This window comes from Centruroides sculpturatus, unplaced genomic scaffold, assembly GCF_000671375.1.
Source record: "Centruroides sculpturatus isolate CEXI.00-Female unplaced genomic scaffold, Cexi_2.0 scaffold257, whole genome shotgun sequence".
Taxonomy (NCBI): Eukaryota; Metazoa; Arthropoda; class Arachnida; order Scorpiones; family Buthidae; genus Centruroides; species Centruroides sculpturatus.
The window spans coordinates 619,736-642,913 of record NW_019384389.1 but is presented as its reverse complement, the minus strand read 5'-3'; the positions used below and the strand labels follow the sequence as shown (position 1 = coordinate 642,913).

At 30.0% G+C, this 23,178-nt stretch overlaps 1 protein-coding gene across 6 annotated transcripts in view; it reads left to right on the top strand.

Annotated features, from left to right (window-relative positions):
• Positions 1-23,178, top strand: part of LOC111618191 (ecdysone-induced protein 74EF-like) — a 103,161-nt gene that overhangs the window by 7,834 nt on the left and 72,149 nt on the right. Inside the window, exons 2-3 of one of the 6 annotated variants that reach the window (XM_023359667.1) lie at positions 2,947-3,048; positions 21,317-21,498. In XM_023359667.1, the coding sequence (XP_023215435.1) occupies positions 21,451-21,498 (48 nt within the window). In that variant the 5' untranslated portion in view covers positions 2,947-3,048; positions 21,317-21,450. Of the gene's footprint in view, positions 1-2,946; positions 3,049-6,461; positions 6,564-8,097; positions 8,492-19,631; positions 19,649-21,316; positions 21,499-23,178 lie in introns of those variants that run through there. The other 5 variants (XM_023359668.1, XM_023359665.1, XM_023359664.1 and 2 more) reach the window with 5 other exon arrangements.

Sequence of the window (23,178 nt, the reverse complement as noted above, 5' to 3'; positions counted from 1 at the left end):
AACACCTCAGAGTTAGAAAAAAAAAAGAAAAACTCTCCCATTTGTTGGGAATTTATATATTTTTATGGTTCCGTGGTTAATTTTTAATTAATTTTCAACCATTTTCACTCACGCGACTTTACCAGGCAAATGGCTTCGGTCGGAGCCGCAATTATATTTTATTAAAAATAAATGCATTTAAAAAAAAATAAATAAAATTAGTGCATAAGAGGATGACATCATCGGTTGATAAGCGGGCATGCGTAAACCCGAATCCCGATTCGAATAATGAAGTGTCATCGACGAAGTGGTCTCAACACCAGATCCAACCAAACAACATAAGAGTTCGAGGAACCTCGCTGGGAAGTGGGTTCGTTGACCTTTCTCTGCCTAGTTCTATCTTCTAGGAAAAACTACCCAATGTTCGTCATGCCCCCTACCAGTTAGGATTAGGTTCCAGGTGACGAGAATAGAGGATTGCTTACTACGTGCGATAAGTGGCTGATAATTGCGCGTGCATTGCTTAATTATGCATATCGGGGGAGGGGGGGAGAGAGGGATTAATAATATTGTCGCATGGATTTATCGGACGCCCTTTTATTTATTTATTTATTTCTTCTTCTTCTCTTAATCGTGTGTTAATAGTTGACAATTTGGCGCTGCCAGCTTCCTCGCGATTATTCTTCTCACCTCTAATCCAATTTAATACAGCAGAACTAGCTGTTTGAATAATTATTATCGATTATTGTTTTTGTTTTTTCATTGGATTTAGTAAAAATAATTGCGTTATTTTTTCACATTTAATTGCGTTTAAAAAATAAATAAACTTGATTTGTTTTAAGTCCCGTTTAATTGCGTTTTTTTTAAAAACACTATTTTAATTTCATTTTTAAGTGAAATTAATTACGTTGTTTTAAAATATACATTTACGTTTAAAATGTTGCATTTTTTTAAAAAAAATTCGCCTGAATCTTAATTAACTGCAATTTTATATATTTTAAATTCTTTTTTACATGTTTAGTATTAGCTTTAATTGCCTTTCTGTGCTGAATTAATTGCGTTTTTAACGCAATTAATTCAGTGCAGAATTAATTGCGTTAAAAATGCAATTTTTAACGAAATTAAAACGCATTTAACGCGCTAAAAATGCAATTTTACAAAAGTTAATTGCGTTTTTAACGCAATTAACTTTTGTAAAATTGCATTTTTTAAAAATTAAAATTAAAATTCATCTTAACGATTTTAATTGCAATTATATAAGCGCTTAATTGCGTTTTTCTTGTAAGCATTACCATTTAATTGAGTTCTATCAATCCGAATTTCATTTAATTGCGTTTTAACAGACTTGCGACTGAATTTTTACGTGTATTTTTCCTTCTAACCATTATGAAAACTCAATTAAACTCATTAATTGCGTTCTTATTTATATTTTTATCAATTTGTTTCCCGAAGACGTTGCATTATTATTATTATTATTTATTATTTTTCTGCATCCCGAAATAGAATTTTAAATAGAAAATTAAGAAAAGAAAAGAAAAAAAAAACATTTTAAAGGAAATGAATAAGAAATAAAAAGTATTTTAACTGATTTTTTTTTCTTTATTTTATTTTGTAGAATCAAAGCAGCGTAGTAAATTTGCAATTTATTTTCTCACAATCGTTTAATGGCGGTTAAACGAGCTTCCAGATGTCGTCTAATGGCAATTAAATCAAGATATTTTGTCTTTAAATTAGTTTCTAATCGCCTAAAATTGAGTATTGTTTCTTCTGTATCTTTTTTTTAAATAAAAAAAAATCATTTAGAATTATCTAATTTGACTTTTTTCCCCGTGTAAATGATACATATTTTCATTGCCATTAAGTAGCCTTCGGACGTGACGTCACGTAATCGTGTAAACTTATCCATCGACATCGATTACATTCAATTGAAAAAATAAATAAATAAATAAATAAAAATGACTTATAAATAACCCTTCTATATTAAATACGATGATTATAATTAAAAAATAGAATTTCGTATTCATTCTACTGGAAGATGGCCTCCTGGAGTCACATGATCGACGATAAAACTAGGCCAATGTCCTGAAGATCCCTCTCGATGTTCCATTCACCTCGTCCTCTTGCGTTCGTTGACACCGACTGTTTCTGCAGGGATTCGATTCGTGTATGAAACACAAATGATCGCTAGACTGCACCATATTGCAATATATATATATATATATGTTCGTCTTATTTAAGGTAATATAAAATTGGGCTTTTAATGGCTTTCTTTTAAATTAAATCACCCTCTCTTCCTTTGCCACAATTCCTGGCACCACTGTAACGATTGCAATTAAGTATGGAAGCACCACACCAAAAATTTATGTTTTTTTAAGGCTCATTTGCATAAAAATTGCGTATTTAAATTTACGTTTTCGCGCGTTTGATTACGTATTTATTGTGTTTACCTGGTATAAATTTTGTACATAATTATCAGGGCCTCTCGGAGGTCGAGAGATGCCGGGTTACTTATCATTTTGAGGCCCCGGTATACTGGTAGAAAGGTTACGCAAGATTTTTACACAAGCACAAAATACAATGGAATAAATGATTCGCAATAAATATTTTCGAGGCCCCACGAATGTGAATTGCTCTCTTGGTCCCTCCCCAGTGATAGGGCCTGATTGTTATGTTTTGTGCGTGTTTATTTTGTGTATTTTTGCATATATATTTTCTAAAAAGAATCACCTGTTTTCTCGAGCGGCGTTTTGCGTTTTAATTATCAGAACACAAAGTGCCGCTCGCGAAAGCAAATGAAATTCGAAAGATCATCGAACTTTGTAGTGTTTAACAGGCTTTGTTGTTGCATATACACGTATAATTAAGAACGATTTTCTACACTTATATTTATAAGAAAATATACTTTTTATAAGAACATTAAAGGCGAGATTTTGATGTGTTTTCTTTTTTATGTGATTGTCATTTCAGGTGTTGTGTTACGCCATTTCGTCAAATCTTCAATCAAGATTTTATTCAGATTCTGATATTTTTGCTACTACTTTCAAGCAGAGGCGAACGATGCTCAACAAAGTAAGTGTTTTTCGAAGCACTTTTCTACCATTTATCAATCGTATCGGGGTAATGTTTTGATACCAAAGCTGAGCATTGAACTTTCACAAACCGTCAGGTTTTAGCAAAGGTACACTGACCCCAGCCCCCAATGACCGCTCTGTTGCCGTCACATGTCACTGACGTCATGCCTCGCGCGCTCACACAGTCTTAGTTATTAACAAAGTTCGAAAATGTCTTCGAATTAATGTGAGGCGCGCGCGCGCGCGTTTGAACGTGCCATGTGTTAATTACACTCGTAGTCTTTTCGTCGTAAAGATTTGGATAAGGGCACGTGTCGTTATGTGTCTTAAAGCTGCACTCTTTTAAGTACAGTGGGTTGTTATTTGTTTAGTACAGCGACTATCCGACTTAGCGAATAGTTTTGTTTGGCCCAATCTTTTGAGAGTTTACCGTGTATTATGATTTATGCCCTCTGTACGGGAGTGAGGGCCCAGAGAATGCATTCGGTCTTAGAAAAATTCGCTTTGTATTTTCGAGGGGGTCAATAACCGTGGGGATTCTTCAGGGGGACCATCTTTCTTGTTACGCACGCAAAGAGAAAGTGAGATAAAATGGGTCAATGGAGAACGATTTTAAACTTCCTCAATCGTCTCGGTTTGTTTTGAGAGAAGGACGAATTACTCCGAACAATCGATCCCCCTCTCTCTCGCGCGCGCGCGCCTTTCCTCACGCCATCTATCGTCTTTACGGCCAACTAACGGTGGCGAGTGACGTCACCCCCAATGTGGATGAGCAACTTTTAACTTCTTTACCATTTAATAATTACGCTCGGCAGCCGAAGTACATCGACCCGTTTGTTTAGGAAGAGGAGGATGACACAATATGGGCAGTAAAGCGCCTCCTGGTGGAGAGACGCTGTCATGGGTTTTTTAGTTTCTCCTCATCCGTGACGTCATTACTGCCAATGGGAAATAATAAAAGGCACTTTTAATGCACCATTCTGTCCGGATCCTGCTTAATATTAACGATACTTAAATTCGTCTTGAAAGAATCGCGTGTTTTGTGTTTGTGTGTATGTGTGTGTCTGTATAAAAAGAATAAATACACATCGGGCTTTTTGATGGGTGTGCCTTAACTGATGTGAATCATTTATAAATTATCCACTCTAAGCTCAAACGCTGTCGCATTTGTGAAATCAAGCAGGTGATGGCATACACCTGTCCGAACAAATTTTCCTTATCCGACAGGTGTATAGGTTGTCAGCTGTATACAATTAATCAGAAGATTATTGTTCCAGATTGAATATTTAAAAGCCTTTACTACTAAATTTATTTTTTAAAATTGTCTTTTTTTTTTAAGGTTAAAATATGTATCAACTGTAAGCGATTATCTAACAATTACTGCTTGTTTTAATTTAACCAAGGCGATACTTAAAACTTTATACGCGAGATTTAATTATGTAATTTTTGTATCTTAAATAGGTTTATTGTGCGTTAAAACATGTAACGAAACTATAGTTGCGCCGGTGTTTAGTATACAATTATGAGACATATCATAAAATGCAGTTTGAGTGTTTAAGAGCAACAGCTGTATAACTTGCAACGGATTCTTGATGCTAGTAGTCTTTAAAATCGCGTTGTAACAGGGTATTTAGGAGATGAAATTGGCCCGGTGTGTGGCATAGTTAATGTAACTATGTACTTATATTTAATCTAAATTCAAAAGTTTGTACGTATGAATTAAGAAAAGTGTAGTATAGCACTTGTAACCAGTGTCGTCTTACACTATTGTTTGATAGCTATAATTTTTTAGGGAATTTCCTCAGTGTCTTGCCTTAGGGCACAGTATCCGGCTCAAGGTATAATCTAAATATTTAGGAGTTAGCAGATGAAGCTCAGTACGCATCAGGTATTTAGGATTTAGAGCAATAGCGTATCCAAGATGGTGCTTATGGTTCTGCAACACTCTATTGATACCAGAGAAATCAGTTTTTAAAATAAAAATAAGTATAATAACCCACATCTCTTGACTTCAGTTAAGTAACTAAAGTAATTATAAAGTAATTGAATGACATTCTCCAAAAAAAAAACGACAGGAATACGTGTCTTGCACCCCGAATCTTTTCTGATCAACGTCTATATTCTGAAACTCCTGAATACGATTTAGAGTGTGTTTCATGATAATTAATGCTTAATAAAGTAGTATATAAGCTGTATCTTAGAAGTCTTTACAGTGTTTCTATACAATAATATAATAAGGATTAATTTTACTAGAGAGTTAATCTATAAATAGTATTTAGGGGCGTAACAAACTAAAATTATCTACAATAAATCCTATTTTCAGTGTTAATCAAGATCAATAACCGAATGTAAATATAAATAAAGGGCCTGCAGTTATTCTATATGAAGTGTTCTACATGTAATGTGTCGAATTAATTTACATTTAATCTAGCCCAACGCTATTAAAATGCGGAATAATCTTAGCATTGTTATGGTATACCGACTAATGTAATTAACATCATAATCTGCCTTTAATACTCGTTACATTGCATAAGTATGTATCCATACGTGAATATGCTGAACACAGACACGTGTCCGATCATCATCGTCCTTGAATTATTGATAAAATTCTACCGGCAAACATTATTGTGAAATAATTTATCAATTATTCTTCTACATAACTTCAACATCATGTTTAGAATTAAATAAATATCATTTGCTGATAAATGGATTTCGAATTTTAAAATGTGTAGAAAATGTATTGAAGATTCGTATATTTTATTGTTTAAATAATAATGTAATGGTACAATCGCGTGATTTGGCTTCGGATCGACTCTATAAAACAATCTTCAACATGCGATAACACTGTGTAGATTACTTGCGAATTGACGTTGATCCATTGAAGTAAGACCTAAAATTAATGGGTTTTTTTTAAGGTAAATAAATAAATGCCCGTCTAAATAAGGCGAAAATTACGTAAGTAAGGTATGTATCTCTCTAACTATAACATAAATATTAGGGCAAAAAAGTGTTTTGGGGTGAAATTACGAGGTTGAAACATCGACCATGCCATCGAAACCGTGACATATAAAAGCATTGACTGTGAATTGCAAACCAAAATAGCGAATTATGTTTAAATCGAATGAAAAAAAAAAAAAAAATAGAAATAATACTTTTCTCGACCGTCCAAATATAGAAAAAAAGAATAAAAGATTTTCTATTTACAACATTCATTCGAAAATTTTAGGTCGATATACACCAATGGAGATCAGTTGCCACCATTTATAACTTGGAGCGGGTGACGCCCATAACGTGTTCATTTACTAAATTTAACTTTGGAACTTGTTTTTCGTAAGAGGTGCCTATACAATGCGGTCAAAATTAGGAGTTTGTTTCATAATTCTATCCATTTTTATGGGTCCTGCCTCCCCTTTATGGAGAAATTTAACCATTCGTTTCGAAGGTACCGTTTTGCTCCCGTTTACTTGAGGTTCTACAAACGGTAGGAGTTGGATGCAAAATATCCTCTTCAACGTAGGTAGACCAGTTTTATTTTATTATTTATATTATTTAAACTTATAATTAAAAAATAAATATATATATTTAAAAGATGCGCTTAGTTTTTCTTCTGTTCTATGGTTTAATTATTAATTTGGAGCGGCGTGTAAACTGTATCACAGTTCTTAAGTTACGTAGATTGATTAGTGACTAGGGAATTAATTCAAAATTTGGACGTTAGTTTGCTCTTCTCTCGCTAGATGGCGATGTTCTAGTGTGACGTCTTCAGTCGTTAACGTGATGAAGACGTTGGTAATGTCAACAATCGATTCTTGTGTTTTCCTCTTAGGCGCTTATCCACGTGTTCTTATTGTTAATTCACCTGCGCTATAAAAATTCCTATTGCAGGTTCCTAAAATAAACAAAAAGCAAATTAATTTTCTTTAATAATTTAATTTTTATTCTTATATATATATATATATAATTTTAAACTCTTCCCTATGGGCACTAGAAGAGATTTTTCTTTCCTCCATGGTCATCATGTATTCAATTTTCCAATTTTAGTCTGTTGTATTGCCCAAATTCGTGTGTTTTAAGTTTATTTTAGGCTTATTTAAATATTTTTGTTCTTAATCTGAGCCGAAATTCATTTAGGAAGGCTTTTTACCCATCGAATTGTGTTTTGGGAGGAGAAAATATCGATGTAAAATTATCCAAAATTAAAGATAATGCCAAATAAATGTATGTATTTTTAGCATCGTGAATGCTTGAAAAACGTGAAAATGAAACAAAAATAATATTCCAGAGCCAAAAATATGAAAAATTTGGTGGGGTTACCATACAACTTTCAACGCGATATAGCTAAATACAACATTGTGTAATCTTCTATAAATATGGAAAGTGACATTGATCTACCTTGATTAGCAAGAATTAAGCATTAAAAAAACTGATTTAAAATTTAATTTTATAGATTTTTAGTAGTTGAGAATATTATATAATATATTTAAAGTGCAAGCATGACGTGATGAGAAGGATGCAACGTGCACTCTCCAGAGAGAATATTTAACTCCCATTTCCGGTATAGGATCGTACTGTTTCGTGAGACGAATATGAGGAAATTTTTTCTATTATATTTGCCCTTAATGTGAAAATCTCTTATTTCTTAGTTTTAAAAAATGGAAAATTAAGGGCATGGATACAGAAATTAACTTAAAATTCGAATTTAAATCTCCACAAGGCATTGGAAACGTGCGTACTCCGATGCCAAAATTTGTGTATTCAAGGCGAATTTTTCAAAAATACGAGGAGAAAAAAACGTATTATTGAGGGAGAAATACCGAATAAAGTAGAAATTACGTGACCTAGAACATTATTATAGTTACAAAATAAAAAAGAAAGCGAAAGAGGTACAAGCTGGAATTTATGTATCATAACGTTATTGCAATTAAAAAAAAAATGTGTGATATAAAACAGCAATGATACGGAAGGATATTGTTAAGCGGCGTCAACATATCGATTCTACTTACATTGTTAGTAGTATTTGTAATGTATAGTACAGTGTTGCTAGACATTCGCCCATCCGACAGCGAAGAGTGGAGAAACGAAAGCGCGCAACAGGGAACTCGTCAGGAGAACGTCCTCTTTATAAAACGAAACACGGGATAAAATCGATCGGAAATCAACCCCCTTTCAACATTATCGTGAACGTTCACACGAGTATCGTCAAATTTCTAACATTTGCCGATGTGTTCCTGTGTATGGTGTCGAACTCCGCATCGTCGTCTCCGTCAAAGGGTTAGTTAGGCCTAATGGCGCGACCTTGGATGCTGATGCCATATTCCAACCCGTACTTGGTCAGTCAGTTAAGCCTAACACCTGATGCATATCTTCCGCGGGACCCCGGAAGTGATTGTTGTGTATGTGAGAAATTGTATTTATCGAAGAGTGATTGATGCAGCTAATAGGTAGGACGGTTTTATCAGTTTTTTTAAGAATCTCTCTCTAAAAATACGGGATTGTTTATACTTAATCGCTTCGTGTATCGTTAAGCAATGGGTGAAGCTAAGAGGTTGTTTCTAAAGTTAAGTTTACAGCGCGCCATTGGCGATTTTCTCCACCCGGTCGTCGACGTGAAGATCCCTTTGCAAATCTCGAAATATGGCTTAAATTTAACGTATTTCAATCGAATTTTTTTAAAATTATTTTAAAAATAGGATTATTATTTATTTATTTACTGTAGAATTTTTGTTATTGTTAATTTTAGCTTGGTTTTTTTTGACGTGTTTCGTTATAACTCTAACTCGCTCGTTACTTAGATTATTTGATCGTCGCAGAAGCGTTACGATATATTGTATTGCCAACCAAGTTGAAGGTCGTGAAAACCAGTCTGTTCCGCACGCAACTTCAAAAGAATGTTGCTTCCTTGTTTTGATAGCATCGTCGAAAGAATCCAGACGTCCATAATGGGCATTTTTCGTTAAGAGATAGTTTTCGTGTCGCGTTTTTTTTTTTTTTCTTTCGGATCATTCAGAAAGACGGAGGTGTTTGTTCAAATTTTCGTGTATTAAACGCGTAGGGAATTAAATTTTAATTATCTTTGATAAATTTAAAATTATATATTTTTATTATTTAATAATACATGTGTATTAATTTTTATAAATTGCTCTGGAAAATCAGAATGTTTGTTGCTGTGTTGTAACAGGCGCGTGTCGATTGTCAACTTGTCAAACTATATAATAATTTCAATATTATATTATATATGTAATTACAGATGTTTAAATCTTTTTTTTTAGTAGTTAAAGTTTATTTTTTTCTTTTGTTTGGAGTCTACCAGTGCCCTGTGGATAAAAACAACCTGAACACTGGTAGTCGTGGGTTCGCGCCTTGCCATCTAGCCACGTATAGTTTTAAGGGTGTAACACCTAAATAGGGGTCAATTTAACATCGACAGGTCGTCTACTTGTTGCGTTGTTACCTTATTCCGAAGATCCAATTTTTTTTTCTTTTCTTTTTTGAGGGAGTAGTTTATACTTTTTTGGCATGCCACTTATATTTAAGATATAAAAGTGTAAGAAACGAATAACAATTTTATTAAATAAGTTTTTAAATTATAATTTCCATTTTAAAACTTCGATTTAGCGCCACACGTTGGCGTCTGGAATTGGCACTAAGTCGAGGTGCGGCGCTAAACTGAAGTGCGTGAAACAAGGATCACGGTCAGACCTCGATATAGCGCCATCCCCGGTAAAGTGCTGACAACGAATCTTCCCCATATTGAATAGAAATCCTTCAGTGTCTGTGAATTATTAAACGTTGTTTGAAGTACTTTAATTTAGCGCTATACTCAATTTCAGTGGCGAATGATGGTGGCGCTAAATCGAGGTTTGATTATACAGGGGCAATGACGTTAAAGACGAATTGAAATTCGCATAATTTGGCGATAACGTATTCCATTTGCAATGCCAAAAAAGTCAAACATTTAATAATTCAGATACAGAAGAGAATGCCAGTTTAATATTTATGAGATTCGCGAGAATCGTTGACGCTAAATCGAGAGGTTCGACTGCAGTTCACAGATATTTGGGTTTAGATTAATTCACTGATAATGGAAGGTGTTCTCTATTTAAATTTAAAATTCTTTATTCTCAATGAAGATGACCTTGTGTTATATTGTCATCTTGCCACAACTGGGCCCTTCTATCAATCAATTTTCCTTTTGTCTTTAGACGTCTCCTTCTTGTTTCACTTGATTTTATTTTTAAAATTTAATTAATTAAACATTAAAATGTTGTTTTAAAATAAAACTATAGTTAAACCTCGTTGTAGTGCCATCTTCGTAAAGTATCAGGTCTTTCAGAGATAAAGATTCTCTTCAATATTTATAGGAACGAGCATTCACTGGCGCTTTACGAGGCGAACAAATGGTGGCGTTAAATCGAGGTTCGACTGTATTTATATTATATTTTCCATTATAAATTTTCATATGAAATTATTGATTTTTTTTGCTACTTAATTACGGAGCGAAGAGATTAAAAAAAAAAAAAAACTCTCTGGCAAATTGAAATGATCATCACCATCATCCGCATGATGTAGGCATGAATAATAGATGATAGATGTAAATAAATTATCGCTTGTAAACAATTTAATAATAATAAAGTTATTTATTAACGTTTAATAAATAATAATTAATTTTTAAAATTATGATCCTCCATAAATTATAAGGCATCTGTTTATCATCGATTTTTCCTCTTCAAGATCCATTCATCATCCTGACAAGATCAATACTCCACTTATCTTGATCGGTTAGAATAAAATTATATGTCTAAACAGTGGATGATTTAAGGCACGAGGGCCTTCTCACTACCCAATAATGGGCCCTCGAGATTTATTAATCGTCCTAACAAGATCAATTGTTACTTACTTTGATCAATTAAAACAAAATTATATCTAAACAGTGACGGAATTGTGGATTTTCTCAGTGTCCTATAATGGGCCTTGGAGGATCCATTAATCATCCTGACAAGATCAGCAGTCTTCTCGCTTTGATTAGATAGAATAAAATCATGTGTTAAGATAAAATTTAAAGTTTTTACACACATCTTTATGTACAATTGCCCATAAAATTCAATTTTTTTTTTATAGAGAAAAATTCATTTTCTATACACGGTAAAGGACGAGAGAGATGCTCAGTAGGGTGATGTATGTGAGCCAGCTTACAGATTTTATTTTTTAGTGATGCTACAGCAATACTACATATCACATAGACACTGCATATTTGCAGCATCAGCTAAAAAAATAACTATATTTTCATAGGACATCTCTTCCACATTTCATCCTTCATGCTCTTTATGAACGGATCATTTTTGTTTTGTTTAATGTTTTTCTATCACAACACATGTTCAACACTTCACTTCTATAAATTATCATCGCATTTATTTATTTATGGTGCCATTTTTAATTGAATAGAAGGATGTTTAAAGTACTTCTGTAAGCAATTTCTTAGCCAAAAGTATTCATTGCATAACAATAAAATTAAACTGTATATGTGGGTTAACCAATTATCATTCTTTATACTTGTTTTTGTTTATAAGTTATATATATGCGATTATGAGAGAAGATATTTGTAATCTGTTTAGTTAAATCTTTGATTATTGGACCACATAGTGTTTAAAGAATACAAAAATTATTGTTACTTTATTGACAATAGCCTTAAAAAATGGAGTTATTTAGTGTATTTACTTAGTGTTTTGTATGTTCGCACGTAACAAGATCCGCTCTTCTTCTTCTTCTTCTCTTCGATAATAATAATAACAATAATAGTAATAATAATAACATTAAAAAATGTGTCTCGTTGGCTTTGTAACTCGAGTAACTCGTGTATTTTAAGCGATTATCAACTGTCTATAAATCTCCTGACTGCATTTACATTGATCACGTGAATGTCGTGTTATTGATCATGTGATACACCCCTTCTTTCCCGCGGTGCACGACCTTCGACCGGAACAGAATACACTGTCTGCTAGACTGTATACAACTGTACACTCCTTCAGTTGCGTAACCTCCGTTTCCTCTATTAGCGATTTAGGTCAAGGTTGTTTCTTCCGCTGTTTACACCGGACAGTCGACCGTCAACAAATTGACCTTCCTACAGATGAGTTTTAGAAATTGTTTTAAACACAAAATCATGTTAGGCACGTAAGAATTGTATCATTTTAAATAAGATTTTTTCATATTTAATGGCAAAAAAAAAAAAAGAAAAAGAAATTGTGTTACGCCTTCGTTTGTTTTTGTAGCGCTTATTGTTGTTTTAAAATGAGTAACAAAAGCGAAATTTATGACATGTGGACTCGATTTATCGTTTTCTACCACGTATCAAGGTTAAATCAGTTTCAATTTTATAGTTTTTCTATAGTATTATTCATCCTATTTAATCTGTTGTTAATGAATGGAGAGTAGTAGCTTTAACTTATATATCAAAACAGAATTTAATTTTACAAGTATAACTACTGTAGAAAATTAAAACTCATTGAGCATACAAGATGAATAAGACTTATATAAAGTCCTTGATTCGCCAACGCTTTTCCTGAAAATTCTCAAAGACCTTGTCTTCCACCCAAAAGTTTAACTTTTGTCTCGTCTCTTGGCTTACAAATAATTTAATAATTTAATTACTATACACAGATAAAAGTTCTACAAACATCAGATATTGTGAATATACATTTTAAGGGATACACACACAAAAAAAATAAATAATAATAGTAAAAAAAAAAGACTGCATGTTTGTTAAGATAAACCTTAGTGATCTATTAATGTAACTATTGCAAATTCTAAAAAAAAAACAGTGGAGATCAACGTTCAAGGCACTTCTTAAAAAGTAATTTATCAATGACGTAAGAGAAAACAATGTCCCTTTGATGGCAGATATAAAAAAAAAAAAATTCAAGTCAACTAAATTTAATTTACTTTGTTTTTTTTTAAATAGCTAAGCTTATAATATATTTAAACTACAGAAAAAATAAATAAATAAAATACAATTAAAAGTTGACCATTCCTTAATGCTCTTAAGTGTAAAGTTACATTAACTGTCTGTTTAGTAGTGTTGTTTGTTAATTTACTANATTCCATGTTGTACGAGTCACTTAGATTTTACAAATATGTGCGCCAGGCTGTGAACGGCTTACGTATTTGTAAAATCTAAGTGACTCGTACAACATGGAATTCATATAAAACGGAAAAATCAACAGTGTTATAGGGGGGTCGACTGTATACAACTTGAAATGTTTTTCTTGTACTGTACATCTTTCTATGTTTTTATTAAGGTTTTACATCAGTTTTATTAAACACTTTTACGCACTTTTTATAAAATTTTCAACTGTTAAATCATTTTTCATAATTAATAATGTCATTAATATAGAATTTTCTATAAAATTCTGAATGTGTTACGCGAAAAAATCGAAAGAAATAAAAGAGAAAGTGCATATCTTATCAATAGGAAATGGTAATTTAGATAGTAGTTTTGAACAAATGAATGGGATCGTTCATGTGAGAGAAGCTCAATTTTCAATTGATTGAATAAGTTTATTCACCTTTACGAATAAAAGCTGTTGCATAAAAATATAATAATCCCAGGTGAATAACCGGAATTACGTTTACCAACTGAGATTATCACTCAATCATTTATTTAGATGCGAAAGAAAGAAAGAAAAAAAAAAATGTATTTTATTTTTTTTCAACAAAAATTAATTCCGAATTTATTTATTTTTCCTGAAAGGATACAACTTTTAAGTATTTTCTATTATAAAATTAATTAACTAGAACTGGTTTTTCGTATTTTCCATTAAAATTATTTTCCTTAATGTCTGGTCACGTTAAAAGTATAGTAGTAAAAGAGATTAATTATGTAATAAATCTGAACGAATTTGTTAATATATATGGAAAAACGTGTGTATTTATTATCAGTACAAGATATTTAATAATATTATAAACTTTCACGACTTCAAAATGAATTAAAGACGTTTCGTATTATCATAGGCAGTCCTCTGCGTAATAAGAAAGAAATAGTGAAATGGTCGGTTAGCGATACGATTTTCTTATCAGCGATTGGACAAAAATATAGTTAATTTAATGCTTACGTCAATATGACGTCGTCTCTTTACTTTTAAATAAAAAAATTCGAAAGAACTACGTCAAATTGACGTAAAAATATACATTATTCTATCCAGACGAATTGATTCTTTTATAATTGTATCGTTAATTATCGTCAAATAGTGTATTAGTTAATAATAATGACGACGAAATATGGTAATGAAATATAAAAAGAAAAACGAATAATTATTTACGTGACATCGTCAAAATGCCGGGCTGAAATTTTTAATCACATTTTTAATTTAAAATATATGCTCTCCATCTCAAATTAGTAGTGGCTTGCCCCTGTACATCGTACTTTTCCTTTAACAGTGGGGTCATGCCGGTCATCTATCTAACACCTTTCGGGGGAACATTTTTGAACTAGAATAACATAACTTGTGGTTTGCATTGGAAGTTCTTATATACTTAATTGGGGCATCCTGCCCCTAAGGTTCCCATATCTGATCTCGTCTTTCATCCATCTAACTCAGTTCTCGAGATGAAAGACAGACAGACAGACGGACGACAGTGGGAATTTATAATCTACAATTTTTTTCAAACTTCAGCCCAATTAAGACTGATAATTATTTTTAAACATTGTCTTTATTTATCATAAAATATCATATTTATTACAAAGAATCTTTTTCTACAGTGCTAGAAGGAATCAATTTATTTATATACAGTTACAATTCAATTATTATTATTTTTCAAAATGTAATATAATAATTCTTTAATAGTTTGACTAATGAAAACATTATGTAATATGTTGCACTATTTTCATTCTTTGATCATGTTGTTGAAGCCATTGTAATAGCAGTAAGTTTTTTGTGCCAAACTCATAATTTATAATATAAAAAAAATTATGTAGTGATACACGCCGTTTTTTATTAAAAAAAATCCAATTCATCAACCTTTTTTCTTAAGAAAAACTGATATAAAACGCTTAATTGTTCATAAAGGAAGGAATTGCACGATGTTATGTGGATTTTACAGCCTTTATTTTAACTTTGAACTTAAGTAATGGTTCAATTTAGATAATTTACCTTCATAATTTATTAGCAGTTGACGATAAATGATGACGTTTGTTAATCAAAACAAGTTCCAGACACGTGATATGTATTATAAAATAGGTAGTGTTTATAGGTATGACGTCGTTGCGTTACGATTCTGATTGGCTGCACCAACATTTCAAATGGTTGCGTAATCAGAAGGCCATTTTGAAATTAAAATATGATGCCTTTTATTATTATATTTTCATGTTTCTTGGATGAAAATAATGAAGTTAAAGGGAAGTGATTTTTCTAAGATGCTAAACCATCATTAGTACTTTGTAATCAGATAATTTCAGTTGAAATTCAGTGGCGCGTTTTTTTCTTCATGGGGTCCCAGGCGAATTTGAATTAGGAGGCCCCATGTATAGTGTTGACTTAATGCATTTTTCTTCGCGGGAATATTTTCGGGGGAATATATTATTATTTTTATCCGGGGAACCCCCAAGCAATTGCCCTTTTTTGCCCACAGAATAACGCGCCAATGCTGAAAACCATTTGATTCTCATCAAAATGGGTGTTTGAATAACGTGAAAACCAGATGATTTTTAAACTCATTTTTCACGAGAAAAGTCAATGATTTAGACCTTTGTTTGTTTAATTAATGTAAAAAAAAAGTGAAAAAAATTTAGTGAAATTTCAAGTAAATCTCAAGTGTTTAAATATCCTTTTTATCTATAAAAAATCGAATAATTTTAATATATTTTTTTAAAGCTTTCGAGATATGATAGAGCAAAGTTTATCAAGAATTAGATTTACTTATTTTACTTATTTAATTACTTTTTATCAGTAATTTTCATAACAAATTTCATCAAAATCTTTATCATGTATTCAATATTGTAGCTTTAGCAAATGGTTATTTTACTAGACAGACAAGTAAACAGGCGCTTGAAAAAAAGGGAAAAAANTTACTTTTTATCAGTAATTTTCATAACAAATTTCATCAAAATCTTTATCATGTATTCAATATTGTAGCTTTAGCAAATGGTTATTTTACTAGACAGACAAGTAAACAGGCGCTTGAAAAAAAGGGAAAAAAACTACTTTATTAATTCTACAAACGTATTATAAAATAATTTACTATACAATGCTTTTAGTTTAATCGATAAATCACGTTTATTCAAAAAAAAAAAAGTTGAGAAAACTGTTGCTATAAAATTAATTGCTATAATAAAATTTCAGTTAATTTAATTAAATGATTGAAAAACAATTTAAATATCATCCTATGTATATGCCAATAGCAATGCTAACTTTATATCATGGGCATTTTCAGAGGGGGCAAATGGGGCACTCGTCTCCTGGAATCCAGTAAAAAGTTCCACAAATTATAATTGTAAAAGTGATTTGAAATGCATAACCTTACACCCTCCACTATCAGATGCTTTGTCTGTCTTTTTGTATTGATACAATACTGTATTCTATAATTTAATTGTTAAAAAAACACCCAAAATATTAAATAATTAATGTAATTATTTGACTCTAAGCTTTGCCCCCTGGAAAATTTTCTATGGATATCCATGCTTTATACTATGATAAAATATATTTTTTTTATATAAAATAAATAATTTAATTCCTATATAGTTTACATCGCATTTATTTATTTATGGTGCCATTTTTAATTGAATAGAAGGATGTTTAAAGTACTTCTGTAAGCAATTTCTTAGCCAAAAGTATTCATTGCATAACAATAAAATTAAACTGTATATGTGGGTTAACCAATTATCATTCTTTATACTTGTTTTTGTTTATAAGTTATATATATGCGATTATGAGAGAAGATATTTGTAATCTGTTTAGTTAAATCTTTGATTATTGGACCACATAGTGTTTAAAGAATACAAAAATTATTGTTACTTTATTGACAATAGCCTTAAAAAATGGAGTTATTTAGTGTATTTACTTAGTGTTTTGTATGTTCGCACGTAACNACACAAATGAAAGATTTTTTTGACGATTATAAGTCTTAACATTGGTAATTTATGTCGCGCGCCTTGCTCGACAATTAATAAATATAAAAATTCAATTATTTTATTGTGTATATTATTATTTTTTCTACTGTAGAATACAGTAGACCCCCCCTATAACACTGTAGATAATTCTGTTTTATATGAATTCCATGTTGTACGAGTCACTTAGATTTTACAAATATGTGCGCCAGGCTGTGAACGGCTTACGTATTTGTAAAATCTAAGTGACTCGTACAACATGGAATTCATATAAAACGGAAAAATCAACAGTGTTATAGGGGGGTCGACTGTATACAACTTGAAATGTTTTTCTTGTACTGTACATCTTTCTATGTTTTTATTAAGGTTTTACATCAGTTTTATTAAACACTTTTACGCACTTTTTATAAAATTTTCAACTGTTAAATCATTTTTCATAATTAATAATGTCATTAATATAGAATTTTCTATAAAATTCTGAATGTGTTACGCGAAAAAATCGAAAGAAATAAAAGAGAAAGTGCATATCTTATCAATAGGAAATGGTAATTTAGATAGTAGTTTTGAACAAATGAATGGGATCGTTCATGTGAGAGAAGCTCAATTTTCAATTGATTGAATAAGTTTATTCACCTTTACGAATAAAAGCTGTTGCATAAAAATATAATAATCCCAGGTGAATAACCGGAATTACGTTTACCAACTGAGATTATCACTCAATCATTTATTTAGATGCGAAAGAAAGAAAGAAAAAAAAAAATGTATTTTATTTTTTTTCAACAAAAATTAATTCCGAATTTATTTATTTTTCCTGAAAGGATACAACTTTTAAGTATTTTCTATTATAAAATTAATTAACTAGAACTGGTTTTTCGTATTTTCCATTAAAATTATTTTCCTTAATGTCTGGTCACGTTAAAAGTATAGTAGTAAAAGAGATTAATTATGTAATAAATCTGAACGAATTTGTTAATATATATGGAAAAACGTGTGTATTTATTATCAGTACAAGATATTTAATAATATTATAAACTTTCACGACTTCAAAATGAATTAAAGACGTTTCGTATTATCATAGGCAGTCCTCTGCGTAATAAGAAAGAAATAGTGAAATGGTCGGTTAGCGATACGATTTTCTTATCAGCGATTGGACAAAAATATAGTTAATTTAATGCTTACGTCAATATGACGTCGTCTCTTTACTTTTAAATAAAAAAATTCGAAAGAACTACGTCAAATTGACGTAAAAATATACATTATTCTATCCAGACGAATTGATTCTTTTATAATTGTATCGTTAATTATCGTCAAATAGTGTATTAGTTAATAATAATGACGACGAAATATGGTAATGAAATATAAAAAGAAAAACGAATAATTATTTACGTGACATCGTCAAAATGCCGGGCTGAAATTTTTAATCACATTTTTAATTTAAAATATATGCTCTCCATCTCAAATTAGTAGTGGCTTGCCCCTGTACATCGTACTTTTCCTTTAACAGTGGGGTCATGCCGGTCATCTATCTAACACCTTTCGGGGGAACATTTTTGAACTAGAATAACATAACTTGTGGTTTGCATTGGAAGTTCTTATATACTTAATTGGGGCATCCTGCCCCTAAGGTTCCCATATCTGATCTCGTCTTTCATCCATCTAACTCAGTTCTCGAGATGAAAGACAGACAGACAGACGGACGACAGTGGGAATTTATAATCTACAATTTTTTTCAAACTTCAGCCCAATTAAGACTGATAATTATTTTTAAACATTGTCTTTATTTATCATAAAATATCATATTTATTACAAAGAATCTTTTTCTACAGTGCTAGAAGGAATCAATTTATTTATATACAGTTACAATTCAATTATTATTATTTTTCAAAATGTAATATAATAATTCTTTAATAGTTTGACTAATGAAAACATTATGTAATATGTTGCACTATTTTCATTCTTTGATCATGTTGTTGAAGCCATTGTAATAGCATTCAAAAGTATATTGCAAAAATCATATGGTAGTATCATAGTGCGCCAATATTTCTTGTTTTATATCCTAATTAGGATATAAATACTTGCTATTATTTCTATGTAAAGAATTTTTCACTTAAAGTATGCAAATTAACTAAAGAAATAAATCATTGAAAGAATTTTACATCAGAAATTAAGATTTAAACTATAAACTTTTATTGTCTTTCTGACTAAATATTACCTTAACAAATTATTATTTATCTGTTTTCCATTTAAATAATTAAGTTTGAATATTTATATGAAACCAAACAAATGTTTTATTATGGCATTTGAATCAATCCTTCAGTAATATAAATGTAACAATAAATTATAATTATGTAGAAATATAAATTATAATGTATTGTTACATGTTTAAAGATATTTGTTGATACAGATGCAAAGGCAGATCTCTAGGATAATTGGGATAATTAGCCTTATTTTTGTAGTATTGAAATTGCAATATAAACAAATTATTTTTTATATTTATAAAGTATGATAAAAACTTATATATTAAATAATAATTTTCTTTTTACTTTTTTCTATTTCTATGTTTTTTTTATGGATTTTGAATGCTTAGAAAATTAAAATGTCTGCTTAAAAGTAATGATGATGTTGATATAAATATGAATTTTATGAAAGTAGATAAATTATTTAATTATCCAATTATTTAAAATTGCTTTTGTTTTAAGCCATAATGTTTTAAAGTAGTTGTTACTATTTAATTTTCCAGTTATCATTCTTCTAAACTGAATTTATCATTATATAGTATACACAGTGATTATTTTATGTTGTAAGAGGGTCTTATGAAGCGTACTTATAAAACCCTTTGCTACAAGTTTATAATGTAAAGCAGTATAATTATACAATATTTTAATGTTTTAAATGCTCTATAATCCTTACTGACAAATATATATTTATGAAATACCTCTCAAAACGTTAAGTTTCATATAGTCCTGGACTTAAGGTTCCTTTGATAAAAGTTTATATAATGTAAAGCCTTGTCACAGAACTTTTGACATTGTATAGGACATAGGATATTGACTAGTATTGGATTCCAAGTATTGAACTAAGATTGAGTATTGACAAGTGTATATTTATGTATGTCTAAGATGGGTCGTAGACAAAAGCCCCTAGGCAAAAACTTAGGTTGCTTACTTCTAACACTTCAACTAAGTACATATAACTTAATTAAATATGCTCGGGGGACAAAATTACATTCTTTACACGTATGACTAATATTTTTATTTCGCATCCTTTAAATAAAATTTATTTAATCAGTTTTACTTTATTCAGCTTGTCTATATTATGTATAGTCAGAGAAACTTTCTTTTCTGCGTAGCACTATACAATAATATTTTTATATTATTTAAAGATAAGTTAATTGAATGTTATTAAGCAATTTTGTTCTTGCACAATAATTATCCTCTTGTTAATTAATTAAATATTATCTACAATTAACTAATTGAAAAAATATACTTTTTCTCTAGTGTCTTTTAAAGTTTGAATATTTATTTTAGATTTTAAAATATTGCTGTGGTACATGTATGTGTATTATTCTTGAATGTGCATGCCTGTATGTTTGTCTGTATTTTTACTTTTCAAAGTTTTGCAAGTTTTAAACCCAAATATAATTATTACATAGTCATAACATTATTTTTTTAACTATGCATAAAACAGCATACTACAAATAAAGACTATAGCTGTGACAATTTTAGTTTGTGCTAGGTCCTAGATAAGAGCTCAGATTATTTGTGCCTTACTACTAAGTTATAGAGAACTCTGTACAGTTTATATAATGCAAATATAGTTTTTAATTGGCTATATAAATATAGGCTACAGATAAGTAAGTGCCAGATGCAAAGGCATAAAAGTTCTATTAAATTTATCTACATCAAATTATCTGAAGCAAAAAGTTGTGCCTGCATGCCAATATAAATTATACAGATTATGATATTCTATTAAAGTATTGTATTTAACATAGGTCCATAAAAATTATTAAAATGCTTATTATCTATGTAAATAACAAGTTTTAAAAAGTTTGTGTGCTCAAATGGAAAATGATTGTTAATAAATAAAATCTATAAAGTATGAAAACTGACAAATTATTTAAATATTTTAGATGAATTTTGAAATGATTTAACAATTGAAATTTTTCTAGAAGTGGATTCATCATTGACATGTGAGGAAGGGCTGTCTAACTGTCGGTTCACAAACGTCCATAAAAGTATTCTCGACGACCAAAAACTGTCAGATTTATGTAATCGAAACGGAGTGGACCCAACAGTAAGCCTAATGTGCGGTGCAGTGATGGAATTTACTATTTATAAAAACGCAGTAAAGGTTAGTGAAATAGGTAGCCTTTTAAAAATTTCTATTATTATTATAATTTATGTTAGATTTTCTATAATTATTGTTTAAAATATTCTTTATTTTAATCTGTTTCTTAGTATCATTTTTAATAATTGAATAATAGTATATACACAGTAATTTATTCAAGTTCAATACAGGAAAGTCAGTAGAGTTATTTCACTCAGGCCTCATGCATGAAACATAAATGCAAAAAACATTATACAAGTTATGATATAAACCAAATTTATTTTAATAAATGGTTGAAAGATTTGCTTTTATTAATTTTATTTACATATTTTTATGACTGATGTAGAGTAAGGCCTCATATTTCTGACCAATTTCTCTCAGAGAGCATAAAAATATAAATAAAATTGATAAAAAAAAACAAATTTTTTAAAAAACATTTAAAAAAAAGCTTTAAATTTTGGATCCTTCTCTTGTCTTGGCATCAATCAAAATATCCAGTTGCTCCTCTCTATGTGGACTGGGACAAACTAATGAATTATTAAATATAATAATTTTATAGTGAACTATTTAAATTAAAACTGAACAAAATTGCAATATAAAAAAACCCATCAAATTTCAACCATTTTAACTTGTTATACAACAATTATTCTTCTTCTACTTAATATAACTTTTCAAATAAAATATTTTTTCATAATTAGTTTTCAGATCAATTTAAGGTAAGTTTTTATGAATAAAACAAGCTTAAAAAGACATTTAAGCACAAAATTTTATAATTTTTTTTTATATTTTCCAGCAATTGTTTGTATACATCATTACCTAAAATTTATTTTTAGTATTAGAAAATATTAAAAAAATATATTATTATTATTTTTTAATATTTTCTAACTGAATATGTCTTAATGATTTATATAAGTTTTTTCCTTTTTATATATATAAATGTAAACATAATAAAATACAATTTGAATTTGAAATTTTTCAAAACACAAACATTTTTCTTGGTTTATCATAATAGATCCATGTAATATTTATTAAGTAATAAAAATTGTAATATTTATAAAGTTTGAACCCATTTTTCTACTTTTAAAAATTAAAATAAACAAACAACCCTTAGTTTAAACATGATTAAATATTCCATTACATAAAGTAACCATAAAGCAATTCAAGGAAGTTAAACAAAATAAACTTTGTTTTTAAGTAATAAATTCATGAAGTTAAATGTTCAGCCTTAAGTTCTTTCTTAAAATCTGTAAATGATTTTGGGATTATAATACGGGAAAATAATTTAATTAATTAATATTCGCGCGCTTCGCTTCGCGCCTCAGTCGCGACGTGACGCGCGCTAAACCAATATGGCCGTCGATTATTATTTATTCAGTCTACGTTTAATTATATATATATAAATTATACGTGTTTGTTTCATTTGATATTTCAGTGTAAAAAATCGCTTTAAAGTTTTATTATGTTGTTGTTATTTTCAGACCTTCAACACACTAAATACCGTAAACATAATCGGTAAATTAAGCGTTTGTTCAAGGTCGTTTAACTATAGTGTAACATGGTCGTGTTTAACTACTTCGTGGACAAGTCATGACTTACTCATTGACATCATCACTGCCCAAGGTTTAAAATATAATTTTATATACTTTCCATTACGCAAAACGTATCGATTTAATATTATATAATTTATATAAAAATTTAAGAATA